Source organism: Neovison vison, chromosome 7 (assembly GCF_020171115.1).
Source record: "Neovison vison isolate M4711 chromosome 7, ASM_NN_V1, whole genome shotgun sequence".
NCBI classification, from domain to species: domain Eukaryota; kingdom Metazoa; phylum Chordata; class Mammalia; order Carnivora; family Mustelidae; genus Neogale; species Neogale vison.
This window is the reverse complement of record NC_058097.1, coordinates 41,912,847-41,926,875: the sequence shown is the minus strand read 5'-3', so window position 1 is coordinate 41,926,875 and position 14,029 is coordinate 41,912,847. Positions and strand designations below refer to the sequence as shown.

At 56.1% G+C, this 14,029-nt stretch overlaps 1 protein-coding gene across 3 annotated transcripts in view; it reads right to left on the bottom strand.

Moving 5' to 3' along the window:
• GRAMD1A (GRAM domain containing 1A) overlaps positions 1–14,029 on the bottom strand; it is a 54,400-nt gene that overhangs the window by 4,519 nt on the left and 35,852 nt on the right. For all 3 annotated transcript variants that reach the window (XM_044256301.1, XM_044256299.1, XM_044256300.1), the window contains 11 exons: positions 9,326–9,536; positions 9,218–9,238; positions 8,671–8,755; positions 8,429–8,532; positions 8,258–8,353; positions 7,450–7,530; positions 4,076–4,188; positions 3,740–3,890; positions 2,948–3,146; positions 1,855–1,998; positions 89–207 (listed from right to left, as the gene is read on the bottom strand). In XM_044256301.1, coding sequence (XP_044112236.1) covers positions 89–207; positions 1,855–1,998; positions 2,948–3,146; positions 3,740–3,890; positions 4,076–4,188; positions 7,450–7,530; positions 8,258–8,353; positions 8,429–8,532; positions 8,671–8,755; positions 9,218–9,238; positions 9,326–9,536 — 1,324 coding nt within the window. The remainder of the gene's footprint in view (positions 1–88; positions 208–1,854; positions 1,999–2,947; positions 3,147–3,739; positions 3,891–4,075; positions 4,189–7,449; positions 7,531–8,257; positions 8,354–8,428; positions 8,533–8,670; positions 8,756–9,217; positions 9,239–9,325; positions 9,537–14,029) is intronic.

The following is a 14,029-nucleotide window of genomic DNA, read 5'->3' as shown; positions in this document are numbered from 1 at the left end:
CTGTGGGGAGGAGGGAGGAGGGAGTCAGGGTCCCCCAAAGCCAGCCTGGGCTGCCCAGCCTGCCACTCTGCCCTCCACCCAGGCCCACCTGTGTCTCCACCACGGAGGCGCTCTTGGGGCCCAGGGGGTTGCTGATGGGGATGGTGTACGTCAGCACTCGGCGCTGGTGGCACTTGTTGTCGCCACTCCAGGGACTCAAGGTCACATCTGGGAGAGGCAGGGAGGAAGGGACAAAATGAGGACACCATTCTCCAGTCTTCTGCCCACAGGCTGTGGGAACTAGACTTTTTTGGACCATTCTAGTGCTCCGGGAACTCGCCCCCAAACCTACCCTGCCCCCGTGCCCCATCCTTCCTTCTGGAGCCCTAAAATTTCAGATGTTGGTTAAGACTCTGAGCTGGGACCTCTCTCTTCCCTATGCTTGTCACTCATCCTGGGGCCATCTCATCCACTTCTGAAGCCTCAGTTTCCCTCTCTGTACCAGTCCTGGCTTCTCCTGTATGCCTCAGACCTAGGGTCCTGTGACCTCCTGAACGCCTTCCCTCGGGAGTTCCCCAGACACCTCACACCCAGGAGGTCCCACACTGGCCTCAGCATCCCCCTTCCTCTCGGGGTCCCAGTGCAAGAGTGGCCCCACCATACTCCAGACTCCTCCAGAGCCCTGGGCCCTGCCCTGGACACTCCCTCCCCCTTATGTTCACTTAAACTGAACATCGCTTAAACTGAACATCGCTCCTGGACTGATGAACATCAGTCCATCCCTGCCTGCCCAGGGTCCCACTCCGCCCCCCCCCGAGTTTCTGGCCTCGGTCTCCACCTCTGAGGTCCAGGGGTAGCTTCTTAAAGCCAAGCCTACCCCTGCCCATAACCTGCCTAGAACAGTCCATGGCTCTCCAGGGCCCCCGGACAGAATCTGAGTTCCTCAGTCTGATGTGCCTGTCCCTCCAGGACATAAGCATAGTTTTGGAGGACTGTGGGCCCCCAAACCAAGGCATGCTCTCTCTCATTCTGCAGAAAATTCCACCTGACTCATCTTCATCAACACAAAAAAAGAAACAGAGGAAAGACGACCCACTGAGTAGCCCCTCCCCTGCTTGAATCCCTCCCACAGCCTCCTGAGCCGTTCAGCTGGTCCCACCGTGAACCCTTCCCTGCCACCTGGCACTGTGGCTTCACCTTGCCACACATGGCCACAGAGGCCCAGCCTCAAGGGATTCTCCCAGTGTCTGCCTCTGGCCTCAGGGCCTTTGCAGGTAACCCGCTGGCCTCCTGGGTTTCTCTCCCATCTCCTCGCCTTTCCCCAGAAGAACTCCTCCTTTAGACCTTGGTTCCTTCATCACATCCTTCCAGCAGCTTCTCCTGAGACCCCTCAGGTCACAGACTCCCTTCTGGCACTCTATCCCCACACATCTGTGACTTATTTGTGTGTCTGTTTACTGTCGTTCTCACTAGATCATAGACTTCGTCTATCCTGGCCTCTGCACAAATCTGACAGGGCGGCCACTAAATGTGTGATTGTCAACTTGTGTTTATTAAGTGCTTACTGTATACCGCTGCTCTTAGCACGTGTCTAGTTATCAACTCATACAGCTCTCAGAGACCTGGCTACAGCAGGGACTGTTATCATGCTCCTAACATATGGACCGAGGAAGAAATGGAGGCAGAGAGGCTCGGAACCCTGCCTGAAGCCATTCAGCTAGTTAAGAGGCAGAGCCCGTTTGGTCTGGTCTCGCGGATGTGGCTTCTCACTTGCCCACGGCCCCCTAGGCCACATCTGCTCTGCAGGGCTTGCTGGTCTCCTGCTTCCACGCCCCCCACTCCTCCCTTGTAGCCAGGGGAGCTCGGCCCCCTGACCTGTAAACTTGCACTGCTGCAGGAAGCCCTGCAGGAAGGGCGAGTCTGAGAAAAGCATCTGCTGCAGCCGCTCGGCTCCCACGTGGAAGACGGAGTTGATGAGGAGCCGGCCGGAGAGATCGGGCAGCAGGGCGGCCAGGTCAGCTGGGGGACAGAGAAGGACAGTGGGGGCTGCATTGCTCCCTCCTTGGAGCAGCGCCTCCGCTTCCCTTGGGTGACCGCTCCTCTCCACTCCCAGGCCTCGCGCAGTGGAAGAGCAGCTCCATCCTCGCGGGCTGGGGTGGACGTGTACCGAAGCAACACTTGGCCCCCTTCTGCCCCAGGGGTGGCTTTAGGGCAGGCACGTGTCCCCCCACTCAGCCAGCCAGAGCCACTGTGATCGGTTCATGGAGCAGCACACGCCCAGGCCCAGGGACTGCTGTCACTGGCATCACAGGGGTGGGCCTGTGATGGTCCCAACCAGCCTGGGCTCTCAGCTGCTGTGATTGGTTCAGGGGCAGGCCTGGGATCCAAGGTGGACCAATCAGAGCCAACTCTAGAGCTTCTGGTGCCTCCGGTGGGAAAAGCAGGCTTTCTCCCTGCTAGGCTTGGTGGGGGGAGGGTGGTTTGGGGCTCTCTGTGCCCCCGCCCCCACCAAGAATGGAGGCTACCTAAGAAGGAAGCCTGCAAATGGGAAATGGAAAGAGTAATAAGAAGAGCCAGCACCGACGGGCCTGAGCACTTTACAAACATTAACTCACTTTCATTCTCTTAACATCGACCCCATGAAGTGAGCAGGATTATTGCTAACCCCATTTTTCGGATGAGAAAAACGAGGCTCAAAGCGTTCAATAATTTGCCCACGTTACCCAGCTAGGAGGCAGTGTGGCCAGCATTTGGGCCCAGGCAGCCTGGCTCACAGTCTGTGCTCTTACCCATCCGCTCTGCTGCCTTCGAGCCAGAGCTAGACAGACAGATTTCTAACAGCACCATCTGAATGCCTGCACCCCCTGGACTTTTTAGTCCCAGGAGCCAGCCAATCCCATGCTGACGCCAGTCTGAGCAGGGGCTGTCTTGTGGAAGCAAAGCAAATGCCTGGGGTCACCTGCCTCACCTTCTTCCCCTGTGGACGAGGAAGAGTTGCTCGTGTCCGTCAACAGCTCCTCACTGCGCAGCAAGTCCAAGGGGCCCAGGGAGGTGGGCCCCTCAGGCGGGGTCGGCTCAGTGCTCGGTGGTTCAGCCACCGGGGTCACGGTCTGGCTGGAGGAGGCATCTGGCTGGCTGTCCGTCTGCTCCTCCTTGTCCTCCTCTGCCTGCAGAGAAAGGCTGACTCCAGCTCTGTCCCCCTCCATTCCAGCCTGAGAGCTCCTCCACCCCGTGTGCCCACATTGGCCATAAGGATTGAGACTGGAGGAAACTCGATGCTGGGGGTTCGCGTGTGCACGAAGCTTCCAGCCGAGCCACAAGGGGCCCTGGGGCTGCCCAGATGAGGGCCCCTCAGCCCCTACCAGGCCTGTCCTGGGTGTCTGGGCCATAAACCTTCTCATGTCTCTTGTGCCCTTCTGTCTATCCTTCCGTGCCTTGTCTGTCCAGCTCTGTCAGTCCATCGTTCCTTCCATCCATCCATCCATCCATCCAAGCCTTGCTTCTTCATCTCACTGTCTTCCTGTCTTCTGCCCTTTCACCTCTCTCTCTCATTCCGTTTCCTTTGCCCACCTTAGCTCCATCCCATCCCTCTGTCCATCCTCTCCCCTATCCCTCCATCCGCCTCTTCTCTGGCCCTGTCGGTCCCCTCCCCATCCCACCACCACCTCTCAGTCTGTTCCTCTCCCTGACACACCCCCTCCACACACTGATCTCTGTCTCTTGCCATCAGCATCCACTCTCAGCCCCATTCTCTGCTTACCCCATGGTCTGCATCACTGCTGGCTCGGGAAAGGTTGGGGGTGATGCGACCACGGCGCGAGCCCACCGGGCTCGGCTCTTGGCTGTTGTCGGCTGCCCCTGAGGGGGTGATGTCACTCAGGGCGATCACGTCTCCCACTTCTTTGGAGCTCCTGTGGGGGAAAGGTAGGGTATGGGACTGCTGTATCTTTGCACCCCACACTATGCCCAGACTCTATGCCCACCTGGTTTCCCAGACTCTATGCCCACCTCAGTCCACCCGGGACTCCAGGAGCTCTGCACACAGAGCCTGTCGTCTCCCCCCACCCCAGGTACCAGCCACCAACCTCTGACTCACCCTAGACCATTCAGCTGCAAGGGGCAGACATAGTCCTCATCCTCGCTGGTGAGGCCCAGCTCGGAGCCATAGCACTGATGTACCAAGTGCCAGAGCTCACGGGGGCTCAGCGTCTGGGCAGACAGAACATGGGGTTGGCCTCCACTTCCCTGGGCCCAGAGCCCTTCTCAGCCCCAGCCCCTCTAGCCCTCAGGCCAGCATTCCCGTGGTGTCCACAAGGGGGCAGCAGTGTCCCCCCCCATCCAGTTCCATCCGCCCCCTCTCCGGGACTCAGGGTGCTCAGGACTGTTCCCTTAGGTCCTCACAAGAATCTCACATCCACAGGGTAGCATTCCCAGACTTACAGAGGAGAAGATGAGGCCGGGGGAGTGGAAGTCACGCGCCCGAGGTCCCACAAGCGACCTGAGGCAACTCAGGGTTCTACATGCAGCCGGACCCCAGAGCCAATGCTCCCACCCGCCATGCTGTCCTGCCCCGAACTGCTTTCCTAAGTGCTCCTGGCCACAGTGGCTGGAGGCCTGAGACGGAAGTGCAGTGACAGCCCAGCAGCAAGGTAGCCAGCCACCGCGTTATTACCAGGCGCCTTGTGGGCAAACTCACTGAATCTTCTAGAACAATTCTATAAAGCGCTAACATCATTGTTTTAAGGCAATGATGCTGAGGCACAGAGGTACTCGAGTGGCAGTGGCGAGATGTGACCTCTGGGGAGTGGGGGTGGGGGGACTGCTTTTGCATCTTGGAGCTGACCGCTGGGCCAGCCTGCCTCAGGAGAGCTAATCTGACCGAGCACTTATTCTGGGCCCAGCTCTGGCTGCTATGAAGTAGGGAACGGCCCTCTCTGATGGCGTTCAGTGACTTGCCCTGAGTCACTCAGCTCCTCGGTGGAGCGGAAACCCCAACCCTAGCAGTCTGGCTCCAGGGCTTGAACGTTGAACCCTCCCCTGCCCTCCCTCTCCTTGGAAGCCATGACCCTCTCTTGGACTCCTGCTCCAGCACCATCACCTCTAAGGATGGGCACAGCTGGAGCTGCCCCCGAGGGGACAGGACAGGAGTGTGGTACAGCTGGAAAGCAGGTTTGGCCTGCTTGGTTCTGTCAGCTGGTAGTCACAGACACGGACCATGACCACCTGACATCCAGCCATCCTCCCTCCCCGCCAGCAGAAACCCAATTTGTTCAGGGCGAAAATCTTCCCCAGCCCTAGGGATAAATTATAACTGGTTTACGCCAAGTTTTCCATCTTTCCTTTGCAACTGAGGTGGTCCTGTTAGCCAGTTCTAGCCAAAGACATGAAAAGAGCAATTGGCTTAAAGGGGGGTTTTCCTTCCCTGAAAAAGGAAAGTGCCCTTTTAACCATCCATTTTCTCCTTCACTTTTGGACACTTTTGTGATGGAGGACATGATGTCAAGGGCTGTGGCAGCCATCTTGTAACCATGAGGCAACAAGCATGTGGATAAAACATCAACATGCAGAAGGCAGACAGTGTGGAAGAATAAACAAGAGCTGGTGTCTTTATGGCATAGGGGGTTCAGGGGAGAGCCCTCAAACCCGCCCTGGGCTGCCTGCCTCCAGACCTCTCATAAGAGGAGCATTAGCATGATACAGAACCTAACTGCCACGGGTCACAACCCCAGCTCTGCCACATGAAAACCCTCACGACTACAGGCAAGGCTATCCCTCCATGCTTCACTGGTGAAACAGATAGCTGCCTCCCAGGGTGGCTGTGAAGACAAAGTGAATTACTATGTGTAATGCTCAGAGCAGTGCCTGGCACCCAGCAGCACCCGAAATATTTGCTACTATTATTACTCAGGAAGTAATTCATTGTCTGTTTGCTTAAAGCACATGTGGTTGAGTTTTCTGTGACTTGCAGCCACCTGTACAAACTCATGCAACCACAGCTGGCTTGGGGAGCCTGGGGGCCAGCCCACAGTAGGCCATCGGAATATGCCATGTCTAAAAGCCCTTACACAAAATGTCTTGGGGCAAGACATATGTCAAGATTAAGAAAGTTGCAGATCTAGGAAAGATAAGGCAGTGCCTGTACCGCATGTAGTAACATGGGACCAATAATGATGACTATATTATATTTAGTACACAATGCACAATATATCAAAGGTTCTCCAAGGGTGGTCCAAGGATTCCTGGGGATCCCCCAAGCCTTTCAGGAGGTCCATGCCACCAAAATTATTTTCATAAGTGTGGCTAAGTGTTACTAGTAGTATAAGATACTTCTTGCCTTTTTCACTTTTATTCTCACACTATTCCACTGTACAGTGGAATTTTCCAGAGGCTATGTGACACGTGACACTGTCTTTTTCTGGGGGCTCATGCAGTGTGTGCTCGTGTATTCTTGTGGTTAAGAATTCCCCAGTTTCAACTTCTAATACAGTAACTATTGGTAGATTTAACCCCCTTAAACAAAAGCTCTGTGGAGAGTCTACCATTATTTTAAAGAGGGTTCTGGAAGCTACAGAGCTTGAGAATCACTGGAATATTCAATATTGAACAGACATGATAACTTTATGTTGAATTACGATCACATCTAAGATGCACCCGAGTCGAACACGTCAATATTTCTTGTCCTAAAACAGGGGCGCCTGGGTGGCTCAGTGGGTTAAAGCCTCTGCCTTCGGCTCAGGTCATGATCCCAGGGTCCTGGGATCGAGCCCCACATCGGGCTCTCTGCTCAGCGGGGAGCCTGCTTCCTCCTCTCTCTCTGCCTTCCTCTCAGCCTACTTGTAATCTCTACCTGTCAAATAAATAAATTTTAAAAATCTTAAAAAAAAAATAAAATAAAATAAAAAAATAAAAATATTTCTTGTCCTAAAACAAATGAACGGTCACACGGAGGTAAACGTAGGCCTGTGCTGTTCACGAAGCACGTGGAGCCGTTTAAGTTTAAGCAAATCAAAATGAAGTGAAAAACACAGATCTCCAGCTACCCTATCCACTTTCTCAGAGTTCAACAGGCCCGTGTCCAGCGGCTGCCATATTTGACAGCACGGATGGAGAATACGTTGATTGTAGTGGAAAGTTCTATTAGAGAGTGCTGCCATAGACTAGAAACAGCTATGTCAGCTTGGGGCCGGACCTTGCTACGGCACACACAAAGGCACCTTCTCATTTTCAGAGCATTCTGCATTTGTGGCGGTGAAGCAAGGACCACGGAGACATGGATACAGGTCCCTGGGGGCAGGGGCAGGCACTGGGGCCCGTGGTGGTCCCTGTTGGAGTCTAGGCAGGAAGCTGCAGGCAAGGCAGACCTGTGCCCATGAAGGAGAGTGAAGGGGCCCTCCAGCTCCCCCAGTTTGGATCTCCTGGCTCCAGGATCCCCCCCACCTCAATCCCCAATCCACTCTCACCCAGACCCACCTTTTCAAGCAGTGCATTCTGCCAGAGGCGGAAGATGAGGAGGAAGCAGCGGTCCCGGGCCCCAAAGGAGGTGAAGAAATGCTGCAGGAGAGAGGGAGCTGTGAGCGTGCGGGGGCAGACATGGTCAGAGGGAGGGGAAGCTCCGTCACCACCCGCACTTTGTGCCTGGATCTCCATCCTGATGTATCCATTCATTTGTCCCTTTATTCACTTTACAGAATGTTTATCCTGTGTCTAGCCTGGCACCAGACAACGTCCCCATGATGAAGTGATGGCTCCTGGCCCCAGCCCCCAAGCTCCCAGTCCAGGGCAGGAAACAGGCATAGCCCAGAGCACTCTTCTAGTCTCCTTTGACCAGGAGGGATGGTCACCTAATTCCACAAAGGGAAGTCTGCTGGGAAGTCTCCCCCCATTCCCTTCCTGTCTGAGTCATTGGTGTCAGGCAGCCATCTTGGGACCACGAGGCAACAATCATCAGGATAGAACAGAGCGTCAGGGAAGGCTTCCAAGGAGAGGGGACATCTGAGTTGATAGGTATGAGGGAGGGAAGAATTCTACTATTAATATGATCCCTGGGCAGCTGTGGTAGGGGTGAGGGGAGGGCAGACCACAGGCACTGACACAAGGGAGTGCAGGGGGTTCTGCGTCAGAGGTGATGGGAGCCTAGGCCAGGCCAGTAGGGGTGGCAGGGGAATAGACAGAAAGCAAGGGATTCTGAGAGCTCAGCCTGCAGAATAAACAGGGCTTGGGGCAGCAGGGGCTGGCTGAGGCCGGTGCCCACAGCCCCCCAGCAGGTCCTCCGGCTCACCTTCTCGCTCTCAGTGCAGATCTGGATGGCATTGGGGATCAGCTTGGCTGTCTTCTCCTTCTTCAGACAGGTCACTTCCTTCAACTGGATGGAAATCTGAAGACGAGAGGCAGGTCAGAAGAGGCCCCAGGCCCAGTCCACCCACCCCTCCTCGTCCCCAAGTCGGCTCACTGTTGTTTCCCAGCGGAAGATGTTGCTGTAGAAGCAGATCCAGTTCTCGGAGAGGTAGAGGCGGCCTTGGAGGAGGATCTCGCGCTGCAAGGCACAGGAGTAATCTGAGGCGGCCGAGGGGAGAGACGGCAGACACCCGAGTCACACACGCTGTGCCTGCCAGTGCAGGCAGGAGAGGCGGCAGGGCAGCGCGAGGGAACCAGAGCCCAGCCCGGGGATGGGATCTGTGCGGCCCGACTCACCCACGATGAGGCGTTCGGCCTCCGGGAGCTTGCTGAACAGTTTCCGGAAGTCCTCGTTCCGCTGTTTGTACGTGGGGCTCAGCATCTGGAGGAGGTGGGGAGGTAAGAAGCCAACTGGGGGTTCACACCCCTGTACTTGTGCCCCACAAAGTGCCCAGAAGCCCCTCAGGCTCCTCAGCCCCTGGTCAGCTTTTGGAGGCTTCAAGTCTAGCTCCCAGCTGCCTTCCCCAGCCCGCCCATGAGATTAGCCAGCAGGAAAACGGTCATTTACTGATTTCCACGTAAGCCTGTGCCAGGGACCCACTGGCATCACTCTCAGCAAGAGTTCCCTTTGGCTTTGTGAGGCTGGGACAGTGTCTCCAGAGACCAGCCCAGAGAAGTTAAGCAACTCACTCAAGGACACACAGGAAGTAAGCGGCAGTCCAAGATGTGACCCTAGATCTGCTGACCCCGGCACCTAATCCCTTGCCTGCTGCAGCCTAGGGCTCCAAGCCCAGCACCTGTCCCCCTCCCTTTCTCCCCTCCAGACCCCCTGCCCAATACTTACACTGTACCAGCTCTGCATCTTCTGCAAGAGAAAGGAATGGAGTCAGAATGAGCCCCTAAATTTCCCTGCCCTTCCACCTGTCTCCCCACCCGCTGGGCTTGCACCAACCTTGCTATTGCGGATGAAGTTCCGGCTGCCCAGGCTCTGGGTGCTGGGTGTCCCAGGCACCCCACCCTTCTCTGAGGAGCTGTCTGACCCCTTTTCCACCATGGTGCCTGGTTCAGGCTCAGGTGGGGATCGGCTCGAGGGCAAGAGCTGCAGTCGCTTACGGAGAGACGGGGAGCTGCTTGGTGTGCTCCGGCCGGAGTGGGGGGTGGTGCTGGGGGAGGAGAAAAAGAGGGGCATTGGCGGGAAACAGGCCGGGTATGGGGACGGGTCTGTTTTAGGAGGCCCACATATCAGCCCATGGATCCCACCCACCCATTTGACTCCACTTCCAGCTGTGTGACTGAGCGAGCAGCTCCCTAACACTCTGCACGTCCGTGACCCATGGGTGGTTAAGTACGTGTCCTCGCCTGCTTGTCGGGGTGGTTCAGTGAATCACTACGTGTAAGGTGCTTCTAGTAGCGCCTGGCATAGAGTTAAGCTCTCAAGAAGACTGCTATTTTTAAAATTATTAATTCATTCATAAATATTTGAGTAGCCCTTCCCCACTCACTTGCTGGAGCTAAAACCCTAAGCACGTGCTTCCTTTGCTTCTTGTTCACTCTTCACTTCTGATCTGTTAGCAAGTCCCACCTGCTCTACCTCCAAAATCTACTTCCATTACTTCTATTACACCCATTTCCCCTGCTCTTGCGCCCTGTCCTAGCCTCCATCCTTGCCGCCCCCCACCCAGGACATCACAGTAGTCTCCCTGGGTTCCCTGTCCCCATCACCGCCCCCTGCAGTCAGCCCCCTACACCAGAGGGAGCCTGTGAACCTGACTTGGGTCAGGGCCCTTCTGGGTCAGAGCCTCTCCGGCCTGCACTGTACACCAGGTAAAAGCCAAGTCCTCACCTCATCACCCCAGGCCCTGGCGTGGCTCATACCCTCCACTTGAGCTTCCCCACCCCCAGCGCCCTTTTGTCCCTAAGCTCACCTACTGCATTCCCACATCAAGGCCTCTGTACTTCTGTTTCCTCTGCCTGGAATGGCCTTCCGTATCCAGCCCACCAGGGTCTTATTCGGCTCAAATGCTCCTCTTCCTCTGGGGACCCAGCCCCCAAGGCCCACTTCACACCAACTGAACACACCACCTGGAGTCATTTTGCCTATTGTTACCTCCGGCTGTGAACTAAGGTCTTAGTCACCACTGTGTCCCTGGCACACAACACTGTACCCAACACGGAGCGAACTCTTAAGAAACATCGGGGACCGCAGGCATGCTCTTGCGCTGGCTAGAACAGGAGCAGCAGAGGGACACTTGCTGGCATCGTACCAAGACGCTGGCAAGCTCCCCGTACAATTACGTATTCCTCGGGCAACCCTGGACACGTGACGGTATCGCCATCCCTGCTTCCCGGAGTAGAAGCCAGGACTTGGGGCCACCAACCACCGGTCCCAGGATGCACCACTGCTTGAAGCCAGGGCACGACTCTACCTCAGTGGACTCCATCACCTCTGGGGGGGGGCAGATGGGGGTCCCTGGACCACCTGGGGCTCCTCAAACTTCCCTCTCTTGCCTCCAAGCTCCAGCATATGCTGTTCCCTCACTGTGGACTGCCCCTGGCCTTCCCTGTCTGGCAAATTCGTGTGCCTCTCCCAGGGCTCTTGGTTGCTACCCCTCTCTCTTGGATAGGGCTTCCGTTGTGCCTCCCTAGGGACCCCTGGCAGCTCCCATCCTGTCGCTAACCACTCTCCTACACTCTGCCTCTGCACCCCCCACCCCAGCCCCGACTCCTGAGCGGTCACTTGTCAGACAACAGCTCCGTTTCCCCCACAGGTCTGTGAGCTCCCTGACAGCAAGGTCCTGGTCACTGCCCTGGTACTGCCCAGGCCGAGACCCAGGGTAGGCATTCCAGTCGCACTGAGGAAATGAGTTTGTGGAATAAGTAAGAAAATAAATGAAATAGGTGGTGATCTGGGCCACTGTCATGCCCCCCCCCGCCCCCACCCCTTGCCTGGAGCTGGCTTCTCCCAGGTCTCCCTGACACCCATCCCCCACTCTGCTCCCCACCGGTGGCCAGCTGGCCGGTGCGGGGCCTGTGAATGCCTGAGTCGGGTTGGGAAACTCCCACCCTGGGCCCGCTGCACCTGACTCCAGGGAAATGAGCCTCTGGACCCTCTCATCAACCCCTTGCTCACTCTTCCCCAGCTCCTCCCTTGCCTGTTCCTCTACCTAGACAGGCTTCCTCACCCCCTTCATGTTCGTGCTCAGTGGACACTTCTCTGAGTCAGCTTCCTCGCTTCTCTATTCAAACCACACTCCCACCTCTCGATCCCTCTCCCTCTTCATCTTTTTCCACAGCACTTACCGCACTTGACCTGCGGTCCTGTCCCTCTCTGCGCTCCGCGGGGCATGGGGGTATGTTACCAGCCACCTTCCTACTATCTAGAACAAGGCTGGGGCACGGACCATTTGCTCCTGTGGACCGACCAGCTGAGCACCCCTCTCCCCTCACAGGACTGGGATTCAAGTAGGGTGAGACTTGCCCAACCCTCAGCAAACCCCAGTCACTTGCTCCCCATGTGGCTTGGGGGCAAGTGTCTGCACCTGTGCCTCATTTTCTTCCTGACCACGGTGGGACTAATGACATCACCTCACGGGGTTACTGGGGGAGAAAGTGAGGTAACAGACAGCTGACCCTTGAACAGCACAGGTTTGAGCTGTATGGGTCCACTTAAATGGAAATTGTATTCAATAAATACAATACAGTCTTCTAAAAGTATTTTCTTCATGATTTTCTTAATACCATTTTGTCTAGATTACTTTATTGTAATACAGTACATAATACAGATAGTATACCAAAAAACGTGTTCACTGACCGCTCACATATCAATAAGCTTCTGGTCATCAGTAAACGATGAGGAGCTAAGTTTGGGGGGAGTTGGAAGGGACACACTGATTTTCAATTGCAGGGCAGGTCAGCACCCCTCACCCCTGCGTTGTTCAATGTCAAGGGCAAATAAATCCCAGCACAAGGGATGCACTCTGGTTTGATCAGTAGGTTCTGTGGGACTAAAACGGAGGCCAAGGTCCTGCCCCTGCCCCAGCGCACCTGTGCTCAAGAGGCCAACGCTGACCCCGACGGGGACCACACACACACACCTTGGCCCAGGACGCGGGGCCCACACTGACCCCAATCTCCATCCTGCACACGCTAAGTAGAGATTAAGCACGTGCCCTGCGCCAGGTGCTGGGGACTCGGAAGTGAACAAAACAGATATGGTTCTGGCCTGCAGGGACCTGACATTCCAGGTGGGGAACCGAGATGAGCAAAACAAGAACACGTGTCAAATGGAGACACTGAGCTCAGGCACCCCCCCACGCGACAGGCAGCCCTGGGGCTTGTGAGATCCACAGTAGACCTCTGGGCGTGGGGCCCAGGATGGGGAAGTGCGTTTAAGTTTGAGGACCATGGAAACAAAGGAGGGCTAAGTGGCTGGGTGGGTGGGGTGCAGGGCACACTTGAGCTCAGCCCGAGGATGAAGAGTAGCTTAGGCAAAAACGCAAGGGAAGACTGTGTTAGAAACAGGGGTGTGGCATTCAGGGACAGGACTGAGCCTGGCAGGTCTGAGGAGTGAGGTGGCCAGCAGGGCAGGGGAAGGAGGACAGGAAGGCACAGGCCGCCCCCCTCCAGGCCCCTCAGGCCCAGGTCAGGAGTTTGGGCTTCCCCCTGAGGGCACTGATGAGCTAGGAGGAGTTCTGAAGGAGGGGGTGACCACTTTCCTCCCCTGCCCCATCTTCTCACCTCTCTAGCCTGAAATGCAGATGCCTTCTCCACCTGCCCCACTCTCCCACTCTCCCACGGCCACGGGCCTACAGGAGGGTGCCTAAGGACAGGCCTGAAAACACACAGACGGGGCAGGGCCTATGGCCCCCAGATCTTGCTTTTCTGTAGAAGGAAGAGGAAGTGTTCGAGAGCAGGCACAGGCCTGAGGCTGCCCAACCAGGCAGGCTGCTGCAGAGGGAAGGGAGGAGCCCGTTGTGGCTGGAGGACCGTTATGGGGGGCAGGGACTAGGAAGAAAACAAGGTTTTGCCAGTGCAGACACCTTTCTTCGGACTTCCTGGGCCTACACGGGCCTAGAGCTCCCTCTGCTCAAACAGGGGCAGTGCACACACAGGTGTGCATAAAAGGGAAACGTGGTATGGGTCCCACGCAGCCAGTATAGGCAAAAGGTACTTCCCCACCGTTGCAAGAGGTCTCCCCCCTCCCTCCACCTCAGCAGAGCTCCCATAGGTGTGTCAGCCTTGCACCCAGAGCCGCAGGGTTCTAGAATAAAGATTCACACAGCTGCAGCATGACAAGTATGCTACAGCCACAAAGTCCCAGAAGTTACACGCGCACACACACGCCTGTCCAGGATGCATGTGTGCAGCTGCAGAGGGTCACAGAAACCACAGAAAGTTCCAGATACATGACATTCACACAGATGGCCATAAGAAAGTCTCTGAGAAGAGGTGAAAGCAAATCACATTCTACAGGGACAGCCATACACGTAAAAGAGCGGTCACAAAGAAACTCAGCCGATGCAGGTACCCTGTAGATAAATTTAAGCCATAGGGTCAGCTCGGCTCTCCTGGTGTTCACAGCCTGGTGGGAAGACACAGTGAAGGAACCCTCTAACGTGGAAAGGGATGGAGGGGTCAGCAGTCTCTGTTGTCGCCA